This window comes from Dipodomys merriami, unplaced genomic scaffold (assembly GCF_024711535.1).
Source record: "Dipodomys merriami isolate MVZ:Mamm:240054 unplaced genomic scaffold, mDipMer1.0.p SCAF_2, whole genome shotgun sequence".
Taxonomy (NCBI): Eukaryota; Metazoa; Chordata; class Mammalia; order Rodentia; family Heteromyidae; genus Dipodomys; species Dipodomys merriami.
Genome location: NW_027203381.1, coordinates 29,490,174 through 29,514,532, shown reverse-complemented (window position 1 = coordinate 29,514,532; position 24,359 = coordinate 29,490,174). Strand labels below are relative to the sequence as shown.

At 37.3% G+C, this 24,359-nt stretch overlaps 1 protein-coding gene across 2 annotated transcripts in view; it reads left to right on the top strand.

Moving 5' to 3' along the window:
- Galnt1 (polypeptide N-acetylgalactosaminyltransferase 1) overlaps positions 1 to 24,359 on the top strand; it is an 80,513-nt gene that overhangs the window by 13,609 nt on the left and 42,545 nt on the right. For both annotated transcript variants that reach the window (XM_070029324.1, XM_070029326.1), the window contains exon 2: positions 20,650 to 20,897. In XM_070029324.1, the coding sequence (XP_069885425.1) occupies positions 20,759 to 20,897 (139 nt within the window). In that variant the 5' untranslated portion in view covers positions 20,650 to 20,758. The remainder of the gene's footprint in view (positions 1 to 20,649; positions 20,898 to 24,359) is intronic.

Sequence of the window (24,359 nt, the reverse complement as noted above, 5' to 3'; positions counted from 1 at the left end):
AACTGTTACACTGTTCTTGTACTTCTGAATAGTTTCTGCCTTTTAATACTATACAGCTCTCTTGGAATTTTATTACAAAACTTAAAATATCTATAGACTAAAGTGTTTTGATCCAAAGAACAGAGATTTCCACCAGAATGGGGGGGGGGGGCGGGGAGAAAGGAGGTCAGTCAACTAAATGTGGTTCTTTGTGAAAAATCTTTGTTATATATGTGTATAGATAGCACCAGTAAACCAGAGGTGGAGCCTTTCCTTTTTTTAAATTAGTCACAGCTCTTTGAAAGAGACCTGATTTTAAAAACTTGCTCATGACTTTCACTAGGCAAAAAGTTTCAGAGCACATAAGTATCTTTCTCCTATACAACTCTGAATCCCTCACATAGCAGCTCTGCAATCTTCTGGGCAGTCTTTCACATCTGTACACTAGAATAAACATATTCCTAGGGTCGTTACACTCACAGTTTGGCAGAGAGAGAACTGCTTGGCACAGTTTTTCAGGGGATTTATTTTCAGTTTAGAGATGTTCAACCTGAAAATGTAAATAATAAAAATATTGTGTGATAAGTATAATAATAAAGATCCCCATTAAAGGTATAAAGTTTACCAATTAGGATGACAGAAAAGAAGGGGCATCATCAGATATTCTGAATGTAATAGCTTTTTAAAAGCTTATCTCTAAAACTACCACAATAAAGAGCAGTAAGGATATATATAAAACTACCACAATAAAGTAAGGATATATATCCTTTATTGTGGTAGTTTTAGTTATATATATATATATATATATATATATATATATATATATATATATAAATAAAATGTTTTATGTGATATAAATTCTTCTCATTACTGAACTCCAATTTTCCAGAGATACAAGTTTTACCAAAGATTTCTTAGGGCATTTTTAAAAACATGGATGTTACTGTGTATTTCATTGCCAGTGGTGCTTGGTTTTAACTTTATTTGCTGTTTTAGTTCTTTAGCATTTGTCTTTAGAAATTTGACTTTGGTATTAGTGGTGCTCTAGAAGATATTTCATAATAAGCTTAGGTTGAAATTGAGTTTTTAATCCAAAAACTTAATAGGCCAGATTATGGATAGAATATATGGAATAGCATGAGATTAATAAAGTCTTGTTTCCTGAGACCATCTACTGGGATGTGGGAATAACTTAAGCTTATTTTTTTTTATAGACTTCTTTGAGATAGCATTTTCCCCCCAGACTAATTTTACCTGGAGCCCATTTCTATAGGTTTGCCTCTTTTCTCTCTGTTATCAGACTATGTCAATCAAAAGCATTGCTATACATCATAGTTTACTTGAATTAATTTTATGTTTTAATTCTTCACTGTCTTGGCATTATGGATATTATTGAGACTGCCCTAAAAACAATGTTTCTACCAGGTGCTGGTGGCTCATGCCTATAATCTTAGCTACTCATGAGACTGACATCTGAGGATCACAGTTTGAAGCCAGCACAGGCAGGAAAGTCTCTCAGACTCCAATCAACCAGCAAAAAAGCCAGGAATGGAGCTGTGGCTCAAGTAGCAGAGGGCTATCTTTGAGTCAAAAAAAAAAAAACAACAATAAAACCTCAGAGACAGCACTTAGGCCCTGAGCATTCAACCTCCCACCAGGACCCAGCACATGCAAAAAAATGAAAATAAATTCCCTGTAAGATAATTGTTTTTTTTTTTTTTAATACAAGAATAGAATGACAAATATCATCACAAACATTTAGGAAAAAGCAATCACTAACAGTTTTTTTTCATGCTGGTTAAAATACCTTAGAAATCATTTAGGTTTTCTCTCTGCATTATAACAATGACACCTCGAATAGTGTTTTTTTATATTTAAAAATAGAATTGTTCCCTGGCATTTTATTTATTACTATTATTATTATATGCTGATAATCCTAGCTACTCAGGAGGCTGAAATCTGAGGCTAGTAGTTCAAAGCCATCTTGGGCAGGAAATGTCCATGAACTCTTGTTTCCAGTTAACCACAAAATACTGGAAGTGGAGCAGTGGATCAAGTTCTAGTCTTGAGAAGTCAGGAATAGTGCCCAGGCCCCAGGTTCAAGCCCCAGTACTAGCTTACATCTTTCTAAACTAAGGAATATAGAAATCATTTGCTGTTTTACCTGCTGTATGCAGTTGTCAACTGAAATGGCAAATACAGCTTTTGGACTGTCTTTAGTATACTTAGTATCTTTCAAGGAGCCTTACCATCCTTAAATACTGGCCTGGGGAAATGAGACTTGTGGATATCAAACACCTCTTCATAGTAAGGTTGAATCTGAACCTGGTTACATTGATTGCCCTATACAAAATGACTTTGAATGTTAAAAAGTTTTTTGAAGACTAAATACAGTTAAGTAAACAACCATTTTTGGAGTATATGTGATGTATGAAGCCCAGTGTTAGATTCACCAGGTGCTAGAAAGATGAATAAAACATAAATACTACCTATAAATGATTGTATATAATAGCTACAATTAGAATAAAAATATGTTTCAGTTGGTTTAGTCATTTGTTAAGTACTACTTTAAAACTGATGCTATGATTACCACTAAAAATTCAAATATACCTTCCTAAATATAAATAAATACATATACACACCTTCCTAGATATGTGTGTGTGTGTGTGTGTGTGTGTGTGTGTGTGTGTGTGTGTGTGTGTGTGTGTGTGTGTGTATATATATCAAATGGATACATTTGTCTTTAATGAAGGTAAAGAGAAGGAAGTATTGAGGTGATCCCCACAGATTTTCCCAATCATGAGTATTCCTCCTGCAAATGTAATTAGACTTCACAAACACAAAGTTTAGCTTCCTTACCTCCTTGTTTTTATATACTCTCAGGAGTTCAACAAGAGCACTTTGGCTTTTAAAATTCTAAGTTAAATTTTAAATGATAAAATATTTCTATAAGGTTGTTGCAAATAACAGTACTGTTTTTGTACTGACTTACATAAAACTAGGAAAGTTAATCTCAGAAACAATGTATTTAGTTACAGTATTTTTTTCTATGAAAGCAAATCAATGATAACTTACTTAAAAGAGAATAGCTTTGATGGAATTCTACTATTTCAATGCTTAAAAAGTTAATGGTAACCTATGATATAAAAAGTCCATCAAGGGCTGGGAACGTGGCTCAGTGGTAGAGCGAGCGCTTGCCTTGCATGCCTAAGGCCCCGGGTTCGATTCCTCAGCACCACAATAAGCAAAAAGAAAAGGCCGGAAGTGGCGCTGTGGCTCAAGTGGTAGAGCGCTAGCCTTGAGCTGTAGAGTTGAGGGACAGTGCCCAGGCCCAGAGTTCAGGCCCCATGACCGGACCCCCCCCCAAAAAAAAAAAGTCCATCACATAAAATACTGTTAAGTTGAATACAGTAGCTCTCCAGAAGTATCCGTCAATCCCTTGGGCCAATTTAGTAGCTTTGGCAAGGAATGAAAAAAAGAAAGGCATGTTTGCAGGGATCTCCCCCTTTCCTTTACTACTCAGCATATCCACAATAGAACACACAACGTTCTAGTCTCATAAAACTGCTGCAGCTAAATGCTGGGAAATAGTTAAAAGTGGCAGTCAGTAAGAAGCGCTTCATAAATAAATTTTAAAAGGTACCATGTTAGCAAGTGACTAGGTACTTATTTACACTGGGTTCTCAAGAAAAGCTTTTCTGAGGTAGTGTACTGAGAAAATGGGGGAAATTAAGGGGCCTAACATACAAAAACCCTGCATATAAACCTTCTAGGCAAAGACCTCTGGGATTCTGCATATCATATTTTCTACCACATTCAAGCATCTACTCTCTATCAAGTGCCCTGTTCTTCAGGCATATCCTACCACTCCTAGATGTCAAATATGCCATGGTTCCTCTAGCTTCCACGTCTCCACATTTGTTTTTACTGTCTGACTGACAGCTTAGTTTCAGCACTATTATTGATTTCTTTGTACCACTAAAAATAAAAGATAATTAATTGTGTATCATAAGTGTGTATATAAAATATGTAAAATATGAATTCTAGTTTTATTATGTACCTTTTAAAAGGTTTTGGAGTTGTTCTTTAAAGTAACTTTATATATGATGTCTATACAGAAAGAAATCCTTATTTTAAATAGTTAATGAGGCATATTTGTGTAAAAGATAGAATGGGATGATTGAACAAGTTGCCTTCTAAAATTAGGCCTAACATTCAAAAGATATTTCTGTACATTTAACTATTTTGTACCAATCATTAAGTATTGACTTTGATTATATTACGTTTATTTTTTCTATCATTTACTTTTAAACTTCATTTATTTTAACCTTTTGAATGGTGAGCATTGTAATTTTTGAGCAGCATCTCCAAGTATTAACATTAGAGTGTGCCCTGATTTGACAGAATTATGTAGTATTATCATATGTGTAGGCTGACCTCCTACCTTAAACTAAAAGAGCTGAAAATAATCATACTTCCTCATAATTTTGTGCTTAATAAAAAATGGTGATACATTATAGGAAAGATCATGTGTTTTAATAATAGCTACTTTGTTTAGAATTGTGATGTGCTTCAACTCAGGTGCATAATGTGCAGAAATTAAAATTTTTGTTCTTAAGACTTGTTTTGATTAAAAATCTTTTTACTTTGCTTAGTCAAAACTGAGTATAATAACCTTTGAAAAAGGCAGCTTTACTTGATATTTCTATACACATGTGAATATAAAAAAAGATCAAAGAAAAGAACCATTTTATAGAAGAAAAATGAAGACAAAATTCTAAACCCTGGGTGACATTAGGTATACCACCATCTGTGTATAGCAAGTGTCTAAACTTTTAGTAAAAGGCATAAAGTAAATATTTTGTGCCTTTGAGAACCCTTTGTTTTATTGTGCAAAAGCAGTCATAAATGTACATGAGTGAATAGGTATATCTGTGCTCTCTCAAAAACTTAGTTACAAAATAAAACTTTGATATTAATGCCAATTAAATTTTAAAATGAAATTAAAAATTAAAATTTAGAATCAGACAAACACACAACTCTTGCTCTATCTCTATGACACCAAGGCTGTATTGATCAAACAATAGCAGATGGGGCTGGGAAGGTGGCTCAGTGGTAGAGTGCTTGCCTTGCATGCAGGAGGCCCTGGGTTCGATTCCTCAGCACCACATAAGCAGAAAAAGCTAGATGTGGCACTAGCCTTGAGCTGAAGAGCTGAGGGACAACATCCAGGCCCAGAGTTCAGGACCAACCAAAACAAAACAAAAAGATAGCAGAAGAATGAGCTGTGGTATGATTTCACATATGTAAACTCCACAGGTGGACAATTTAAAAAGATACAATTCTGAGTTTTACCATGGTTACTGTCACTTAACTAATTTTGAATTCTAGCTTGGCGTTTATAGTCTGACCTTGACCAAATTACCCAACTTTAAAGTTTTTTTTTCTTTAACACAAATTCTCTTTGAAATAGTTGCTGTAAAATATTTTTGATAAGTATAATTGAATGTAAATAAACTAGTATGGAGATTTGCTTATTGAGCTGAACTTGTTCATTCTTGAACAGCTAATACCTATCCCAAGTGATAATGGAATTTTTATTCTATTTTCTCAAAGAACTGAGTGCTGGTGACACTGTTCATGAAGTCATTGGTTAACCAGCAATTTTGGGTTTCTTTCCCTTTTTTCTTTCTTTTTTAAACTGGTACAAAGGTTTGAAGTCAGGGCCTTGCATTCTCACTTGGCTATTTTACTCAAGGCTGGTACTCTACCACTTGATCTATACCTCCACTTCCATCTTTTTGCTGTTTCATTGGAGATAAGAGTCTCATAGACTTTCTACCAGGGCTGGCTTCATGCTCCAATCTCAGCTCTCAGCCTCCTGAGTGGCTAGGATTACAGGTGTGAGCCACCAGTGCCTGGTTCAGTTCTCTTGTTATTGTCCTTTACCTCCCATTCCAGTCCAGATATTGAACCTAATACACCATCTATAATATTTTACACACTGAGTTTTTCTGCTGTCAGGTGTTGTTTCCTCAAGCTTCTCTTCTAGCAGTTAAGAATACTGTTTTCCAAGTGCTCTTAGTTTTTATGGTGAAGTTTTGCTATTACAAGTGATGATTCAGTCTATTTTAGCCATCCTACCTGTTTTCACTGTGTTAGTCTCTCTCCTACTTGATGTATTTCTCAAAGTTTTGGCTAACTACCAGATACCATCTTCCTTCCAGCTGCTGAATGGTAGTGGGTATGAATGGGAGTGCACAGTCAGCAGTGCCCAAAAGTGTCAGGTAAGGTAGTGAGCATACTAGTGCCTACCTCATTGGGTTATTGGAAGAATTTTATGATACAGTGCTAGTAAAATTACCTAAGAAGTACTCAGTAAGTTTTGGTTTCATTCTGTTTTAACTTATATCCCTAGTTTTAAAGATCACTTTTATTACTTTAGGAGTTGCAAATACTTTTTATTCAGCGTTATGTTAACATAAGGCTAAAATGAATCTAATATTAAGGCCTCAAATAGCTTCATCCTGAAGACTTGAGTTATGCTTCATTTTTTATATGTTTTTTATTGTAAAAATACTGTACAGTGGGGTTACAGTTACATGAGTAAAGTAATGAGTACATTTCATATCAAGCATTGTTACCTCTTCCTTTGTTTTTCCCCTACCATCCTGCTTAATTTCTTTTCCCTATTTGTTTATTTTTTGGGGGGGGGTCAGTTGTGGGGCTTGAACTCTGGGCCTGGGCACTGCCCCTCAGCTCTTCAGCTCAAGGCTAATGCTCTACCACTTGAGCCACAGCACTACTTCTGGTTTTCTGAGTAGTTTATTGGAGATAAGAGTCTCATGGACTTTTCCTGCCCTGGCTGGCTTTGAACCGTGATCTCAGATCTCAGCCTTCTGGGTAGCTAGGATTACAGGCATGAGTCACCAGCATCCTGCTTTACCTAAAATGTTTTAATCCCAAACTACATGTTGCTTACTGAATTTAACCTTTCTCTGTATACTTTGTCCTCACATCACTCTAGAACCTGAACAGTTAGTTGCCCTTCTACAGAACAGGAGGAAATCTTTGTCAGATATTCAATGGATAAAGGATTACTATTTAGAATATACGAAGAGCTAAAAAAATTAAACAGCAAAGCAAATTAATTAGTAATAAATTGGTAAATGAAGTATAGGTGGCTAGTAAGTATATGAAGAATATATAACTTCCTTAGCCAAAAAGGATGTGAAGATCAAAACTATATTGAAATTCCATCTCAACCCAGTCAGAATGACTACCAACAAGAAAACAACAAATGTTGGGGATGTGAAGTGAGGGTGAGGAAGGAAGAAATCTTCAACTCCTGGTGAAAATGTAAACTAGTAACTACTATGGAAATCCGTATGGAAGTTCATCTAAAGTAGACCTCCATATGACCCTTCTATACCATTCTTGGGCATATACCCTGTGGAATTAAATCATTATACATATTTTTTCAGAATTTTAATTTGTTTGACAAGAATTCTCCAATGATTTCTTGAACACACCTATGACACTTTATAGTTCTTGCCAACTAGTTCAACATCTAGGTCCCTTTGTGTTCATTAACTGCTTTGGGGGTGGGGGGGGGCTTGTTTGTTTTTTGGTGCTGGTCCTGGGGCTTGAACTCAGCCTGGGCACTACCCCTGAACTTTTTTGCTCCAGGCTAAAATAATGCTGTACCATTTGAACCACAACTCCACTTCCAGCTTTTCTTGCTGATTAATTGGAGATAAGAGTTTTACAGACTTTGCAGCCTGGAATGGCTTCAAACTACAATCCTTCGTAGCTAGGATTACAGGCATGAGCCAGCAGTGTCTAATATCTTTTTTGACTGGTGTGTGTGTGTGTGTGAGTGAGTGAGTGTGTGTGTGTGTGTGTGTGTGTGTGTGTGTGTGTGTGTGTGTGTGTGTGTGTGTGTGTGTGTGTGTGTGTGTGTGTGTGTGTAGTATCGCTACCATATTAACTTACTGCACACTGGAGATTGTGAATAGCACATTTTGGGGACCTTCAATTCTATTTTCTCATAAAGAATGTTGGCTGTTTTATTGTTCTAGCAAGCAGTTAGTTCATTGGCTACTTAACCTCAAAACTGTACACCCTGTGTTGAGCAGGCAGCTATATCCCTTGCTCACTTATTTCAGCCATCCAGCTGTAATTTTTCTTTAGGGCGGTATTATATGATTCTAAATTCAGCTAAGGATAGTGGTAGAGTTTAATATATACTATGTATTTTGGGGTTTCTACCGTGGTAGAGTTTTCCTTTTACTTTACATTTACTCTGATAGCTGGAAAACCCACCCCTTCATGCCATAAGCTAATATGATAATGACTTCTTGAATTGCAGCATCTCTTCTGTGTAGTATCTGCTCTCACATGTACATTGTGTAAAAACACCTATCACCTAATAAAATTCCCCTCTTTAAAGAATTGACTTCTCTTCAGTTTCTACATTCTGGTTGCTCTCCAGTGCTTACAAATAGGGTGTTTTGGTTTCGTTTTGTACTTTTTCTAGAGAACATGATTGTTTTTTGTGAGTTTGACACGTTTATCCCATTCCATTTTCTATGTATAAGTTTATCATACTTTTTACTTTTACCTTTTGGAATTGCTATACTTTTGTATATTGTCATTAGTGGCATACAGCGTGAGTCTTTTATTTTTTAATCCAGTCTGCTAATTTATCTTTTTTTAATGCTAGGATTAAATCCATAACTCTGAGTGCTAAAACGTGTATTGTACCAATGAATTTCACTACCAGCCTGTCATTTTTATCTGATTTTCTTTCCTTTTTTCCTTTGATTTTGTGTGTATGTAGGTGCACACATGTAGTATACATTTTGTTAGGGATTGACCATAGGGTCTATTGATTCCAGTGCCTTGTACATGATAGGTAAATACTCTGCCATTGAACTAAATCCTCATCCTAATTTTATCTTTTAATGGACACATTTGTTGTTATTTTAAATTTAATAACTGCTGTATTTGGATCTATTTCAGTCATTTCATTTAATGCTTTCTATATTTGCAGATGTTTCTGTTCAAAATTCCTTATGTTATTTTGAATTGATTTTTTATTATTTTTTAACTTTGATGTTTAAATCTAGCATTATTTTGAATTGTCACTTTAAAAAATTAGCTTTATATTTGAATAAAAAGCCTAATATTTAACCAGATACCTCTGTCCTATACTTAAACTCAGTAGCCTTAAGTGTTTCAATTTCAGTTATCTTCTCATATGATAATGCTAATAAATTATGTAGTAATTACTGGACTTCTGTCATTTGCTAAGTACTATTCTAGGTGATATAGAACAGTAGTGTTAAAATATAGTACTTGTATTTATGGATACAGGATAATTATCTATTTAGCTATGTAAACTAGTGTTGGGTATTATGATAGAAAGGAGCTAAGAAGGGAAAATATAACAGTGGGGAAGAAATAGTGTCCGATGTCTGCAGACATGACACATTTTTAGGGCTCAAGAATGTAAGGCACAATTCTCATGCTGGAGAAGATTTAAATCTGAACAGAATTCCAGGAAGGAGATAAAGATAGAGGAGCCATCAGCACATGATAAATAAAGTTGAACAGCTGATAGACTATCCCAAGGATGGTGTGGTGTATAATGTAAAGAGGCCTGAATGAGTCTAAAACAGAAGAGAGCAAGAGAGTAAAGAAGATTGAAAAGCCAGGTGCCAGTGGCTCATGCCTAGAATCCTAGCTACTCAGGAGGCTGAGATCTGAGTATCAAGGTTTGAAGCCAGCCAGGGCAGGAAAAGCCCATGAGACTTACCTCCAATTAACCACCAAGCCAGAAATAGAGCTGTGGCTCAAGAGTTAGAGTAGAAAAAGCCCAGAGACAGTGTCCAGACCCTGAGTTCAAGCCCCAGGAAGGGTGTATGCATGTTATGTGTGCACATGCTTGCTAGCAAACACACATGCAAAGCAGAAGGAGGAACAAGGAGGAGGAAGAGGTGGAAGAAAAAGGAGGAAGAAAAGGAAGGAGAGGAAGGGTGAGGAGAAGAAGAAGGGAAGAGGAGGAGGAAGAGGAGGGATTGAAAAATAGAAAAGTAGTCAAACAGGTAATGACCCTGAAAGCAAGGAAAAGATGCTTAATGATCACTTGGACATGAAATAGTAAAGAAGGAGAGTACGGTAGTTTGAAGAAAATAAGGCAGAATTATGAAACCTATGGTCAAGATTGGTGTTATGGCAGTAATAACAGAGTAAAAATAGCATGATCATGTAGCCTAGAGTAGTTTCTGCTGGATCTTTTATTTCCCAGAAATTGCTGTTCATGATCCTTGGGGTCTGCCATTGTTGGTGATGGTTGATAATATATTCCTGGTGTTTTAAGTCCATTGTTAGGGTTTTTTTTTTGTTTTGTGAATCCTGTTTTCTTATTTGTCATTGGTGTTCAAGTGATAAAAACATAGTAAGACATTAGTGATTTACCTTGGCTCTTGTCCTACAAATTCCTTAGTATTATAGCCAAGAATTATTCTGTTTTCTGCACACCTTTTCTTTCAACTACTCTAATTCTTCCTTTGCTGTTCCTCAGACATTATCTGCATTTTCCTCCTTCCTTATTTAAGCTCATAATTTTCTTCTGAAATAAGCCTTTTGAATTTTCCTTTCTCACACCAATTATTTAATATTTCTCAATACTATTTTCTCTCCTTTTTATACCATACTTCCCCACACATACTTTTGGGATTTTTTTGTAAAGATAAAAGAGCACAAACTTACCTTGCTGTCTCATTATCAAATTCATTGACAGTAGGAGCTGTCTGTTTTGTGTTGCTACATCAGAATCCCTGCCAATGGGTAATTTTTACAAGTATATTTCTCACAGTTCTGGAGGCTGGAAGTCTATTATCCAGGCGTCAGTATCTTACTGTGTCATCATGGTGGAGGGAGCATCACTTGATCAGAGCAAGGGAGCATTTAGGCCAAGGCTTCTTTAAAGCTCTAATTCTGTCACAAGGCTCCCACCCTCATGACCTTATCTAACCTAACTTACCTCCCCCAAACCCATCTTCATATGTCATAAGGGTAGATTTGTTTCTTTCTTTCTTTCTTTATTTTGGCTGGTCACGGGGCCTGAACTCGGCCTGGGCTCTGCCCCTCTGCTCTTCAGCTCAAGGCTAGCGCTCTACCACTTGAGCCATGGTGCCACTTCCAGCTTTTTCTGGAATCAAACCAGGGTCTCGTGCATGCAAGGCAAGCACTCTACCACTGAGCCACCTTCCCAGCCCCAAGGATAGGTTTCTAACACATGAACTTTTGGGGATCTTATTTAAACCCTACCTACCTGAACTGCACTTTTTTTTTTTTTTAATGTTTATATACACCAGACAACATAGTGTAGTATCTTGTATATAATTGAAAACGTTTGAGCAAATTAGGGAACCTAGGGAACCTAGGTGTGTAGTGGGCTATATTTATGGGTTTGTGTAATCATATTTTATGATGCTTTCTCAGTAATGAAATCACCTGACACATTTCTGAGAACACACTCCTCCTGTCTTTAAGTAGAGCATAACTGCAATGTTATGTCTAAGATAGGTATGTCATTCTAATTTGTAGTTAAGTTACTGAAATTCTATGTACCTGTAAAAGTAGACTTAGTAATTTAGATCCTCTACTGTTTTCACCATTTTTTTTCCTTCACAAGATGCATATCTATCTGAACCAATAATTATAGGTTGCCAGAATGGTATTTCAGGAAGTTTTCAACTATAGGGATAGAATACCCAGTTAATCATAGAAAGACTTTATCATCTCACATAACAAGTTTCTACATAAGAGGTTTTTCAGGCTCCATGATACCATCAAGGCTCATGTGCTTTCCACAGTTTCACTTTTGTCATTCTCAGTATGTTGCTAGCTTCCTTGTTGGCCTCAGTATAGCTAAAACTTTGGAATGTGCCATACAGACTTTATGTGGAAAAGTATAGCTTCTTCATCATGCCTTTTCCTAGAGAGATGTAACTTTTTCTAAATGTTTCCCAACATTATTCTCAGACCTAGTTGGTCAGGAATTGATAGGATTTTTATTATTGCTGTTGATGTTTTGGCAGTACTTGGGTTTGAATCCAGGACTTTGCCTTCGTTTTGGATATTCTGAACCATTTGAGCCACATCCCAAATCCAGAATTTGGTTATGTGCATTGGCCAAAGGAATATCACAGCCTGTGGTTTATATGCACCAATTAGGAATAGGTGGCCTAACAGAGCCTTCTTTTCTTTTAACTATAAAGGTGATGTACAAAGGGGTTACAGTTACATGTCAGGTATTAAGTACATTTCTTTTGAACATCCCTCCCCCTCATTTTCTCCCAGTTTTTTCCTATCTCCCTCCATCCCCAAGTTGTATAATTCATTTCCAACATAGTGTCTAGTATCACTGCTGAATTACTTCACTCTTTGACCCACCATTTCTGTAGTTCCCCTTCCCCTCTCCAAATCAGATAAACAAATATAGAAGACAAAAGGTACACAAAGGAAATACAGCGACAAAAGGGGGGAAAATAGAAAAAAAAAAAAAGAAAAAGACAGTAAAATAAAGAGACTTTTGTTTCTACTCTTAAGTTCATTTTGATAAGCATCATTTTATATGATATGCACATAGCTATTGAACCCTTGTGATCCTTTCCTAAGTATATCCTCCTTTGGCCTCACTGTGTGAGACCTGTTTATCATGTCCAAGTTTAAGTTTTTGTCTTTTACTATTCCTTGGATTTGCCTATAGGCACATCCTAATTATTACAAATGAAGGAAACCATACAATCTATGTCTGACTAACTTCGCTCAGTATCATTCTTTCCAGGTCTTTCCATTTCTTTATGAACGGGGCAATGCCATTCATTTTGATGGAAGCATAGAATTTGTGTGTGTGTGTGTGTGTGTGTGTGTGTGTGTGTGTGTGTGTGTGTGTGTGTGTGTGTGTGTGTGTGTGTGTGTGTGTGTGTGTGTGTGTGTGTGTGTGTGTGTGTGTGTGTGTGTGTGTGTGTGTGTGTTTCTTGATCCTTTGTCCACTAAGGGGCATCTGGGTTGATTCCATGTCTTAATTATGGTAAACAATACTGCAGTGAACATGGTTGTGCTGGTGGCTTTAGTGTGGCGTGGTTTGTGATCAGTTGCATACATGTCCAGGAGTGGGGTCATAAGGAAGTCTATGTTTAGTCTTTTGAGGAACCTCCATATTAGTTTCCAGAGTGGTTGAAGTAGTTTACATTCCTACCAACAATGTAGTAGCATTCCCTTTTGGCCATATCCCTAGAGTCATCTGTTAATTGTTTTCTTGATAATGGCCATTCTAAGTGGGGTGAGGTGAAATCTCAATGCTATTTTGATTTGTATTTTTGGTGGGTCATGCAGCTTGAACTCTGTGCCTGGACCCTGTCCCTGAGCTTCTTTTGCTGAAGATGAGTGCTCTACCACTTGAGCCACAGCACCACTTTTGGCTTTTTTGAGTAGTTTATTGGAGATAAGAGTCTCACCAATTTTTCCTGCCAGGCTGGATTTGAACCACAATCCACAGATCTCAGGCTCTTGAGTAGTTAGGATTAGTAGGCATGTGTTGCAAGCACCTGGAAACCATGCATTTTTTTCCCCAAGCAAGGCAAATTTACTTTTGCAGAAGAGTGTGCCATCAGCCAAAACTATATCATTTTTAAAAATCATTTTTACAATGTTTTTAAACTCTTTCCATAAACCATTTTTATGATCTCTATAATTTTTTGAATTTATTTTCTCTTTCCATCAACCATTTTTATGATCTTTATAATTTTTTGAATTTATTTTCTCAGAACAGTAGAATTGTTTATTGTTTAATCATGCCCACTTAAACACTTTTTTTTTTTTTATGGTACTAGAGTTTGAATTCAAGGTCTTAACTCTTGATAGGCAGGCAGGTACCCTACTACTTGAACCATGACCCCAGCCCTTAAAGTAATTACAAACTACTAGGTTGCTTTGGAAGTAAATGAAATATCATTTTAAGTGAGTAAAACGATCGTAAGGATATCTCTTACATAAGGTTTATTGAAAGATATTAACAGGCATAAATAAATTGATGGAACTTTTTTTAATTTGAATACTTGGTATTGTAATGATATTAATTCCTCCAGTTACTTATAAATTTATTTCAACGAATTTAGAGTTACAGTAGCATTCTCTTTGAGTGGAGCTTAGAAAGTTAAAACTTTTAAGAAAGATCAATGAAATAAGAGTAATCAATACATTACTGAAGAATATAAGGTGAAAAGACTTTTTATGAGGAATTAGTAAGACCTGTAATGACAGCAGTATGATTTAGAGAGAGGCAAGCAAATTAGAGTACAGAAACAAACATGATTTCTTACAGAATTGGCTTTGTACAACCTTTAGGGATAGGATTAATTTTTTTATAAGAAACAATGGTACCAACCTTCCATAAACAGGAACGATCTAAAAAATTCCATTGAAACATTTTTATTACTATTTTGTGTCGGTCCTGGGGCTTGACCTCAGGATCTGGGTGCTGTACCTGAGCTGCTTTTGCTCAAGGCTGGCACTCTGCCACTTAGGCAACAGCTCCACTTCTGGCTTTTTGGTAGTTTATTAGATTGGAGATAAGAGTCTCATGGACTTTACTAATGGGGCTGGCTTTGAACTGTGATCCTCAAATCTTAGCTTCCTGAGTTGCTAAAAATATAGACCACACTAAACATTTTTAATAATTTCTAGGCATATTAAGTTTTTCGTTTTTTTTTTTTTTTTAAATTTTCAGAGCCAAGGACCAAACTCATGGCCTTGCACTTGCCAGACAAGTGCTCTTCCACTGGGCTACATTCCCAGCCCCATATAAACAGTTTTTTAAACATGGGAAATTTGATACTCCTTATTTAAAAAGATTAGCTATAAATTGAGAAAAGATAACTTGTAGGACATGTAACTGAAACAACACTGTATAAAGGTTTTCACAAACTAATAGGAAAAAGACAAATCAAACTCTGGGGTAGGCTTTGATAGGTATAGTAGAGAATAGGAATAGAATGACCAAGAATGGCAGAGATGGTGGAGAAAACGAAGTATAACTAGGTTAGGCTATCAAAGACAAAGCTGGACATGGTGGTACACATCTGTAATCCCAGCACTCAGGAGATTGGGGTAGAAGTAGTATGGGAAGTTCCAGGATAACCTGGTCTATATAGTAAATTTCAGGCCAGCCCGGGCTGTTTAGTGACCCCTGTCTGAAAAACAATAACAATAAAGAAGTTTTAAAAAAAATATACCAATTATGTACTCATCAGTATTGCTGAAAACAGGAAAGCTTGGCTAGTTTATGTTGCAAACACTGTAACGCATTCACCAGAGTTTTTGGATGGTTTGCTTCAACCACTTGAGACAACAGTGAAAACAGTAGGTGCTATCTAATTACAGTGAAAATATGCAGAACTTTGACTTAGAATTCCCAAGCATCTATTTTAGATTAGGGTAGGTGTGATGACTCATGAGAGAATTTTTTAAAATATTTTTATGTGTGGTTGAAAAAATGTTTTTAAATTTCTAATGTAAAAGTTATGTAAAATTTGCATTTCAATGCTCATAAATTATTAGAAAGTTGTCGTATATGGCTCCTTTTATTGTAAAAGACCACAGTTGAATGGTTGCAACAGAGTTTGGCTCACAAAGCCTAGAAATCTTCACCATCTGGCCTTTGCCAAGAATGTCAGCCTCTGCTCTAAATACTGTTATGCATGTATACTAGGAAATATGTTCATGTGTTGTTATCTTATACTACTTGTAATAACATACTTAGAAAGGATCTCAATGTGCCTTTAAAAAGTGGAAGAAGTGTGGGTAACTAATCTCATAAATACTCAGTACTGAAAAGGAATTGACTATAGCTATATGCAACAGATGGATGAATCTCAGGAACACAGTCTCGAAAAGAACAAGTCTCAATTTTCCATTAGTAAACAATTCAGAAACTAGAGAAACAATACATTGTTAAGAATATCAGTAAGGTTAAATCATCAGAACAAGGACATGTTAATAAGTTTAGGTGTTGCCTTTGAGGATCAAGGGAAGAGATGGAATTAGGGTACTTTAAAGGTCATGTTTTCTTCTTAAATGAGTGGTGTTTACATGTATATAAACATTGGATATTTCATGTTTTATACTCTTGGTATTTTATATGTATTTGTGATTTGATACATTAAAAAGTATATTTTAATAGTGTTGCTTCAAAATGTATATATAAGTTGACCAATACAGGGGAAGCTCATTGAACAGTCCTGATTTTACTTTCAGAACACTCTCCACCATCTCTGCTCCCCTCTCCATCCTAAGCATTCTTGTTATATCAGAAACTCAGTTCAAACTCTTTAGTGGCAAAGAGAATAAGATTCCTGGTGGTCACAAAAGGTTAGGGCTTGATTACCAGTAAAACCCATCATTCCTCTGCCTTTGCTTGGTTTCATTTGGCTTTCTCCAGATGAGAAGTATGCCCATAGCCTTCCAGGTCTGTGACAAAAGAGACCAAGAAGTCAGATTCTGTGGTTGGCCTAGGCCGATTGTTTATCCTGTGGCCAAAGGCCCTGCTGTGTTACCAAAAGAAAAAGGAGATGGGGAAGAGACAAGGAGTAGATTCAGGAAGGCTCTTTGGTTTTATCTGTGATATAGTCTTTTAACTATAAAACAATGTGAATGGCATTTTGACATGGTTTTGTAGATATTAGTGCTGTTTTAAACTTAGTATGAAGACACTCTGGTACTGCCTAAGACACAATGCTCAATGCTTGTGGTGGGGAGGTAGGGAGAGGGATTAGAAATGTCTACTGAGCAAATGTATTTTTTAAATTGTGAAAATACCGTACAGAGGGGTTACAATTACATGGACAAGATAATGAGTACATTTCTTATCAAGCATTATTGCTGCCTCCTTTGTTTCCCCTTCCCATCCCATCACCACCTCCCCCCCCCCCCGCCTCCGCCAAAGTTGTAAAGTTCGTTTTTCGACATAATGATTTGTACATCTCATTGTTGGTATAATTTGTGGAGGGGAAGGGAAAAAACAAATCGTTTAAATAGGGATACAGGTGGACCCATTGCAAATGTATTTTTTATTGTTTTATTTTTTAAAACTTAATGTAGTATTACCATGAAGATCTTTCATGGTACCACTTTATATAACACTTATCTTCTCTCTATAATAAGCACATTTGAGATAGTATTTGAGGTAAAAATGGGTGTTACAAACTTGCTTTAATAACTAAATTTCTTTAGTTTTCCTAAAGAAATTGCTTTTCTAAATAACTGAATGGACTGGACACTTAACACACTGATAATAGAGTATCTGAGATGTGATTTTAAAGGCAGTTTTGTATTTTACTTTTCTGTGTTAGCCCGGTTCTTTGTATTCTCTTTATAAAGAAAATAAACTTAAAAGATAGTGCTAGAAGTTAAATCACTGCTAAATCATCAAATATTGCAAACCCTAAATGGGAATAATTGTGCCAGTAAACTTTGTAGAAATCTACTGCGAGCACCTCAGATGATAATTTTGTTCTCTTTGTTCAGCTTAGGGTAGTAATTAGTAATAATAAATAATAGTTTGTTGGATTGTCAAGTTTCATTGTCTAGACTTACAATTGCACATTTTAATCTGAAACTTAAAATACTTAAAATATAAAACGTTTGAGTACAGGTCCAGTGCTTAAAAAGTTGTAAACTTTGGAGCATTTCTGACTTCAGGTTAAGGATGCTCAGCTAGTAAAGTTTTTGCAAATATTATAGAATCTGAAACACTCTGAAATGTGAAACAGTTCTGATCCTAAACATTTCAGATAATGGATGCTCAGTACCACAGTTTATTTATCTGTTTATCAGGTGGTAAATAATTATTCATGCATTTTGGTAATTATGATTCAACTGCTGTAACAATTTTCTTGCTAAGTCTTTGTGTAGAACAAAAGTTTACCTTTCTCTGGAAGGGTCTGATAAGAGAAGGTAAATTTTTAGGTATATATAAAATAACTAGATACTAGTAAAACTGACATTATATTTTAGTAATCAGATACACTTTTTTCTTTATTTTCTTTTTGGTCAGTCATAGGGCTTGAACTTGAACTCCAGGTCTGGACACTTCCCTTGAACTCTTTTTGCTCAAGGCTAGCTAGCATTCTACCACTGAGTCACAGTTGCACTTCTAGTTTTCTGGTGATTAATTGGAGATAACAATCTCATGGACCTTCTGCCTAGACTGGCTTTGAACCAAGATCCTCTGATCTCAGCCTACTGAGTAGCTAGTATTACAGGTGTGAGCCACCAACACCCAATTTTAAGTCCATTATATTAGCAGTAAGTAGGTTGGCCAGTGATCAAAAGAGGTAGGTGAAGGGTCCCACACATCCATCCCAGGGGACCATGCAGAGGCAGGCAGGCACAGGAGAAAGATTATTATAAGGTTTATTAGAGGAACTATATTTCCCCCAAGAGGGAGCACATGGCACCTGTCCCTAACCAGGTAGCAAGAGACTCTGAGGGTTTGCAAAGTGAGGTAGATTGAAGCCCAGGTGGATCTGGGAGGAGAGAGGGAGGAGCCAGCTGTATGGAGGGAACTCCAGGGATGGGAGGGGCTCAGGTCTGGATGGAGCTTGATGACCAAAGGTGAGCATAATACTAACAGTAGGTAGCTTTTCATGTCAAATATATTTCAAAATGGGGCTGGGAATGTGGTTTAGTGGTAGAATGTTTGCCTAGTATGCATGAAGCCCTGGGTTTGACTCCTCAGCACCACATAAAGAGAGAAGACCAGAAGAGGCACTGTGGCTCAAATGGTAGAGTGATAGCCTTGAGAAAAAGGGCAGGGAGTGCTCAGGCCCTGTGTTCAAGCTCCAGGACTGGAGATATATACATATCTATATAGATAGATATAGATATGATGTATAATCTATATCTATATCTAGCTATATATATAAAACTGTTGTTCCATGATGTAATTCTCTTAGTTGCCATAGTTGTTAGTAGCTGCTACTACATGTGATACAGTATCAAGTTTCACATTGAATAGCATGCTTTTAAGGCAGGAATATGACAGGAGCATCCTTGTTCTTATCTTGAAGTCAGAGAATGTTGGTCTGATAGAAGGAAAAATATAGCAAGACACTGAAGTTCCCAAAGAGATGAGCAGAAGTAATAATTCTTTATATTTAAAAGTATAGCCCAGGGGCTGGGAAGGTGGCTCAGTGGTAGAGTGCTTGCCTTGCATGCATGAGGCCCTGGGTTCGATTCCTCAGCACCACATAAGCAAAAAGAAAAAAAAAAGCCGGAAGTGGCACTGTGGCTCAAGAGGAAGAGTGCTAGCCTTGAGCTGAAGAGCTGAGGGACAGTGCCCAGGCCCAGAGTTCAGGCCCCACGACCAGACCCCCCTACCCCCCAAAAAAGTATAGCCCAAGTGGTCACCAGTGACTCACAATATAATCTAGCTACTCAGGAGGCTGAGATCTGAGGATAGTGGTTCAAAGCCAGCCAGGGCAGCAAAATCAGTGACACTCTTACCTCCAGTAAATCACCAGAAAGCCGGAAGTAGTGCTGTGGCTCAAGGGGTAGCCTTAAGCTGGAGAGCTCAGGGACACAAGGCCCAGAGTTCAAGTCCCACGGCTGACAACAACAAAAAATACCACCTAATTTCTTTCCACGTCATTTTCAGGTTGCTGTCTAGTAACCTTGTAAAAAGTCCTAAGTTCATAAATGAACTCAGCTCTCTCAAATTGTCCACGTATATCCATTTTTGCTGGCCATTCTTGTAAGAAGCTCTTCGGTTGCCTATCAACCCATTCTTTCAGAGTATCTGCTTACATGGCTTTCAGTGTGGGGCACATATATGAAGTGTGTTTCCTCTGTTACCATATTAGAATACATTTGGTTTGTTTCTTTTAGCTTTAGTGTCAGCAATTCCCTGACATAATTTCTTTGTTCTCTGAGGCTCCAGAGCTCCTCAAGATAATATCTTATGTGCCAGAAACATTTCTAGACAGAGTATCCCAAATTGCTTTACAAATTTTCTTATGGTATTTTAGCAGTGGTTACAAGAGCAATTGGGAGAAGGACAAATACAAAATAAAAATTAGGGACGTCAGAGCCAAGACTAGGTCTCAGATCTTATAATATTTTTTTTCATGATGCTTTTTGTGAGTGTTTCCTGAGTTACTGGTAATAGGAGGGTTTTTTGGATGGTACTGAGTAGGGAAGAGGGACAGGACTTAGCATATAAGCTAATGACTAGGGTCATTGATTGCTTAGACTCCTGTAGCAGTTAGTAGATTGGCTTTTGCCTTAGTATTTAATATAGCAGTTGAATTGAAAGGGCGTTAAAATCCATGTGTTTAATGGGTGGGAAATAGCTCACTTGTTTTAATTTACATGTCTAATTTAGGGAAGTGAGCATATTTCTACACATTTATTGTAAAGTGCATGCTTATAACATTTAACCTAATTTCCTATTGCATATTATATTGCTTTGTACAAGTTTCTTATATAATCATAAAATTTCATTGTTAATGTAATTGTATTAATAGTCAAATTAATCATGAAATTGATTTTCTAAGTCTTGAGTTTTTAAATTAGTCTTTTTTATTTTTTCCTCTCTAGGATATGAACGTGATTTCTGATGAAACTGGATTGGAATAATTTCCGTGATATTTGTATATTTATATACATATATATATATTTTAAAATTTTGCATTTGACTTAAAGTGCCATGAGAAAATTTGCATATTGTAAGGTGGTTCTAGCCACCTCCTTGATTTGGGTACTCTTGGATATGTTCCTGCTGCTTTACTTCAGTGAGTGCAACAAATGTGATGAGAAAAAGGAACGAGGACTTCCTGCTGGAGATGGTGAGTGATGTTTTGCAAAAAACTATATTTATGAATATATCACTAGTTTTTATTTATTTGAACAATATAATTAACTTTTTTAAATTAATAATATCTAGCTTTCTACATATGTGATGATTATACTTCCAACAAATCTATAATTGGTTTTTCTGTTAAAATTGTTGAATTAGATGGGTACCAGTGGCTCATGTCTAACCCTAACTACTCAGGAGACTGAGATCTGAGATCATGGTTCAAAGCCAGCCTGGACAGAAAAGTCCATGAGATTCTTATCTGCAATAAGTTACTCAAAAAGAGCCAGAAGTGACGTTGTGGCCCAAGTGGTAGAGAGCTAGCCTTGAGCACAAGTAGGTCCAGGGACAGTGCCCAGTACTTCGGTTCAAGCCCCAGGACCAGCAAAAACTGTTGAATTGCCCATTTCAGTTTTTGTGTTAGTATTAAATATAGTTAATTTTCTACAAGTTATTTTTTATTACCAAATAATGTAGTTGGAATTATTAAAATTGTATAGATTAGTCTACCATAATAATGAGTGGATGATTAAAATTATATTATCAGATCTCAAAAGAGTTTTTTCTGCTTTTCTATCATATTCCTAAGGGGAGAAGTCTTTATAAATAATGTGTAGTCCAGAAAATCCTTTTTTATTAATGGTATATAAATAGCTCCAGTTAGCACTCTTACAGTAAAAGGACTGAATGAAGATCAGGCTATAGAATATGGGTGATAGTGAAATCATTGCATTGTTACTGAAAACATAAAAAGATAGTACTGATAATTTTGGAAGATTGAGTTCTAAGCTTCTGATATTCAAGCCAACAAACAATGCTACCTTTTTTCCTACTTTGTTTTTTAGCCATAATGAATGACTACACTATAAGAGGCAGTAATTCAGCATATTCTGAATTATAAAGGTCTCTATCATTAAAGAACACATGACTAGCCATGTGCTGGTGACTCACACCTATAATCTTAGCTACTAAGGAGGCTGAGATCTGAGGATCACAGTTCAAAGCCAACCCAGGCAGGAAAGTCTGTAAGACTCTTATCTCCAACTAACCACTAGAAAAATGGAAGTGAATCTGTGGCTCAAAGTGGTAGAATGCTAGTCTTGAATGAAAAAGCTCAGGGACAGCACCCAGACCTTACTAAACACACACACACACTGTGACAGACACACACACCCGGGACAGCACCCAGACGTTTTACACACACACACACACACACACACCCGGGACAGCACCCAGACGTTACACACACACACACACACACACACACACCCGGGACAGCACCCAGACGTTACACACACACACACACACACACATACACCTGGGACAGCACCCAGACCGTTACACACACACACCCGGGACAGCACCCAGACGTTACACACACACACCCGGGACAGCACCCAGACGTTACACACACGCACACATACCCAGGACAGCACCCAGACGTTGATTTCCAGCTCCACGACTAAACACACACACACGCACGCACGCACGCACCCGGGACAGCACCCAGACGTTGATTTCCAGCTCCACGACTAAACACACACACACACACCTGGGACAGCACCCAGATGTTGATTTCCAGCTCCACGACTAAACACACACACACACACACACACACACACACACACACACACACACACACACAGCCAGATGTTGATTTCCAGCTCCACGACTAAACACACACACACACACACACACACACACACACACACACACACACACACACACACACACACACACACACACACACACACACACACACACACACACACACACACACACACACACACACACACACACACACACACACCGGGGACAGCACCCAGACGTTGATTTCCAGCTCCACGACTAAACACACACACACCCGGGACAGCATCCAGACGTTACACACACACACCCGGGACAGCACCCAGACTAAACACACACGCACACACACCCAGGACAGCACCCAGACGTTGATTTCCAGCTCCACGACTAAACACACACACACACACCTGGGACAGCACCCAGACGTTGATTTCCAGCTCCATGACTAAACACACACACACACACACACCCGGGACAGCACCCAGATGTTGATTTCCAGCTCCACGACTAAACACACACACACCCGGGACAGCACCCAGACGTTACACAGACACACACACACCCGGGACAGCACCCAGACGTTACACACATACACATACACACACACACACACACCCGGGACAGCACCCAGACGTTGATTTCCAGCTCCACGACTAAACACACACACACCCATAGCTCTATAGCACTTTGCCTATTTCCCCTCTTTTTAAGAATTATATACAAATAGTTTTTCAGTGTAAATTTTCTTTGCATATGTAGTCATGTTTAAATTTTTTACATTTTTATAATGAAAAGGGTACTTGGTTCCCAATATTTACAATCTAAGAATTATGTGTATTGCCCATTATCATAATTTTAGGATAGGTTTATATAACTTTTTATTTACTCTTGAGAAATTTGCCTTAGGGGCTGGGAAGGTGGCTCAGTGGTAGAGCGCTTGCCTTGCATGCAAGAGGCCCTGGGTTCGATTCCTCAGCACCACATAAGCAAAAAGAAAAAAGCCCGAAGTGGCGCTGTGGCTCAAGTGGTAGAGTGCTAGCCTTGAGCTGAAGAGCTGAGGGACAGCGCCCAGGCCCAGAGTTCAGGCCCCACAACCAGAACCCCCCCCCCCCAAAAAAAAAAAGAGAGAAATTTGCCTTAAATTATATTTACTGGCTAGCATTAGATGCTTGTAGTTCCCAGACTGGCCCCTAACTTCTTTTAATTTTCACTTTCTCCATTGTTCTTATTCAGATCATCCATTTACATAGTATTTACTCTATGGCTCTGCTGTTTAGTAGACAAACCATGGTCACCTTAACTTGTTAGCGATATACCTCCTTATCTACAAGTATTCCTATTCACCAGCAAGAAATTTGGATACTAGATACAAACTTTCCCCTCACCCTACTTTGATTCATTGCCACTTCTCATGGTAGTTTATGGTGTTCTATCCCAAGTGCAAACACTCAAAGGGATTTGTAGCATGTGAAGATTCACTTTAATAAATGTTTTCAAAGCTCAGACAAGAGCTGAGCAATATATGAAATGCTACTAGTTCTGTGATTAACAGCAAGACAGAATTCCTTTTCAAGAAACTCGGTCTAGAGGCCACAGGAGGATATGCATAGGAGTGGTAGACAAAGGCACAATAGCTATGCAATATGATCATAATAAAATAACACTTTATGAAATGAATGCCAAGAAAAGGAAACAATAGAATTAAAAAAAAAAAACAACATACACAGTTTAGGGAAGTAGAGATATGCCTGTGGAGAAGGTAATACAAAAGATAAAGGAACAAAGCCAAACTTGTGTACATATATTATTTATGTTGAGGGAGAAGTTTAAAATACAGGAAAAATAAAAGAAACACTGGAAAGAG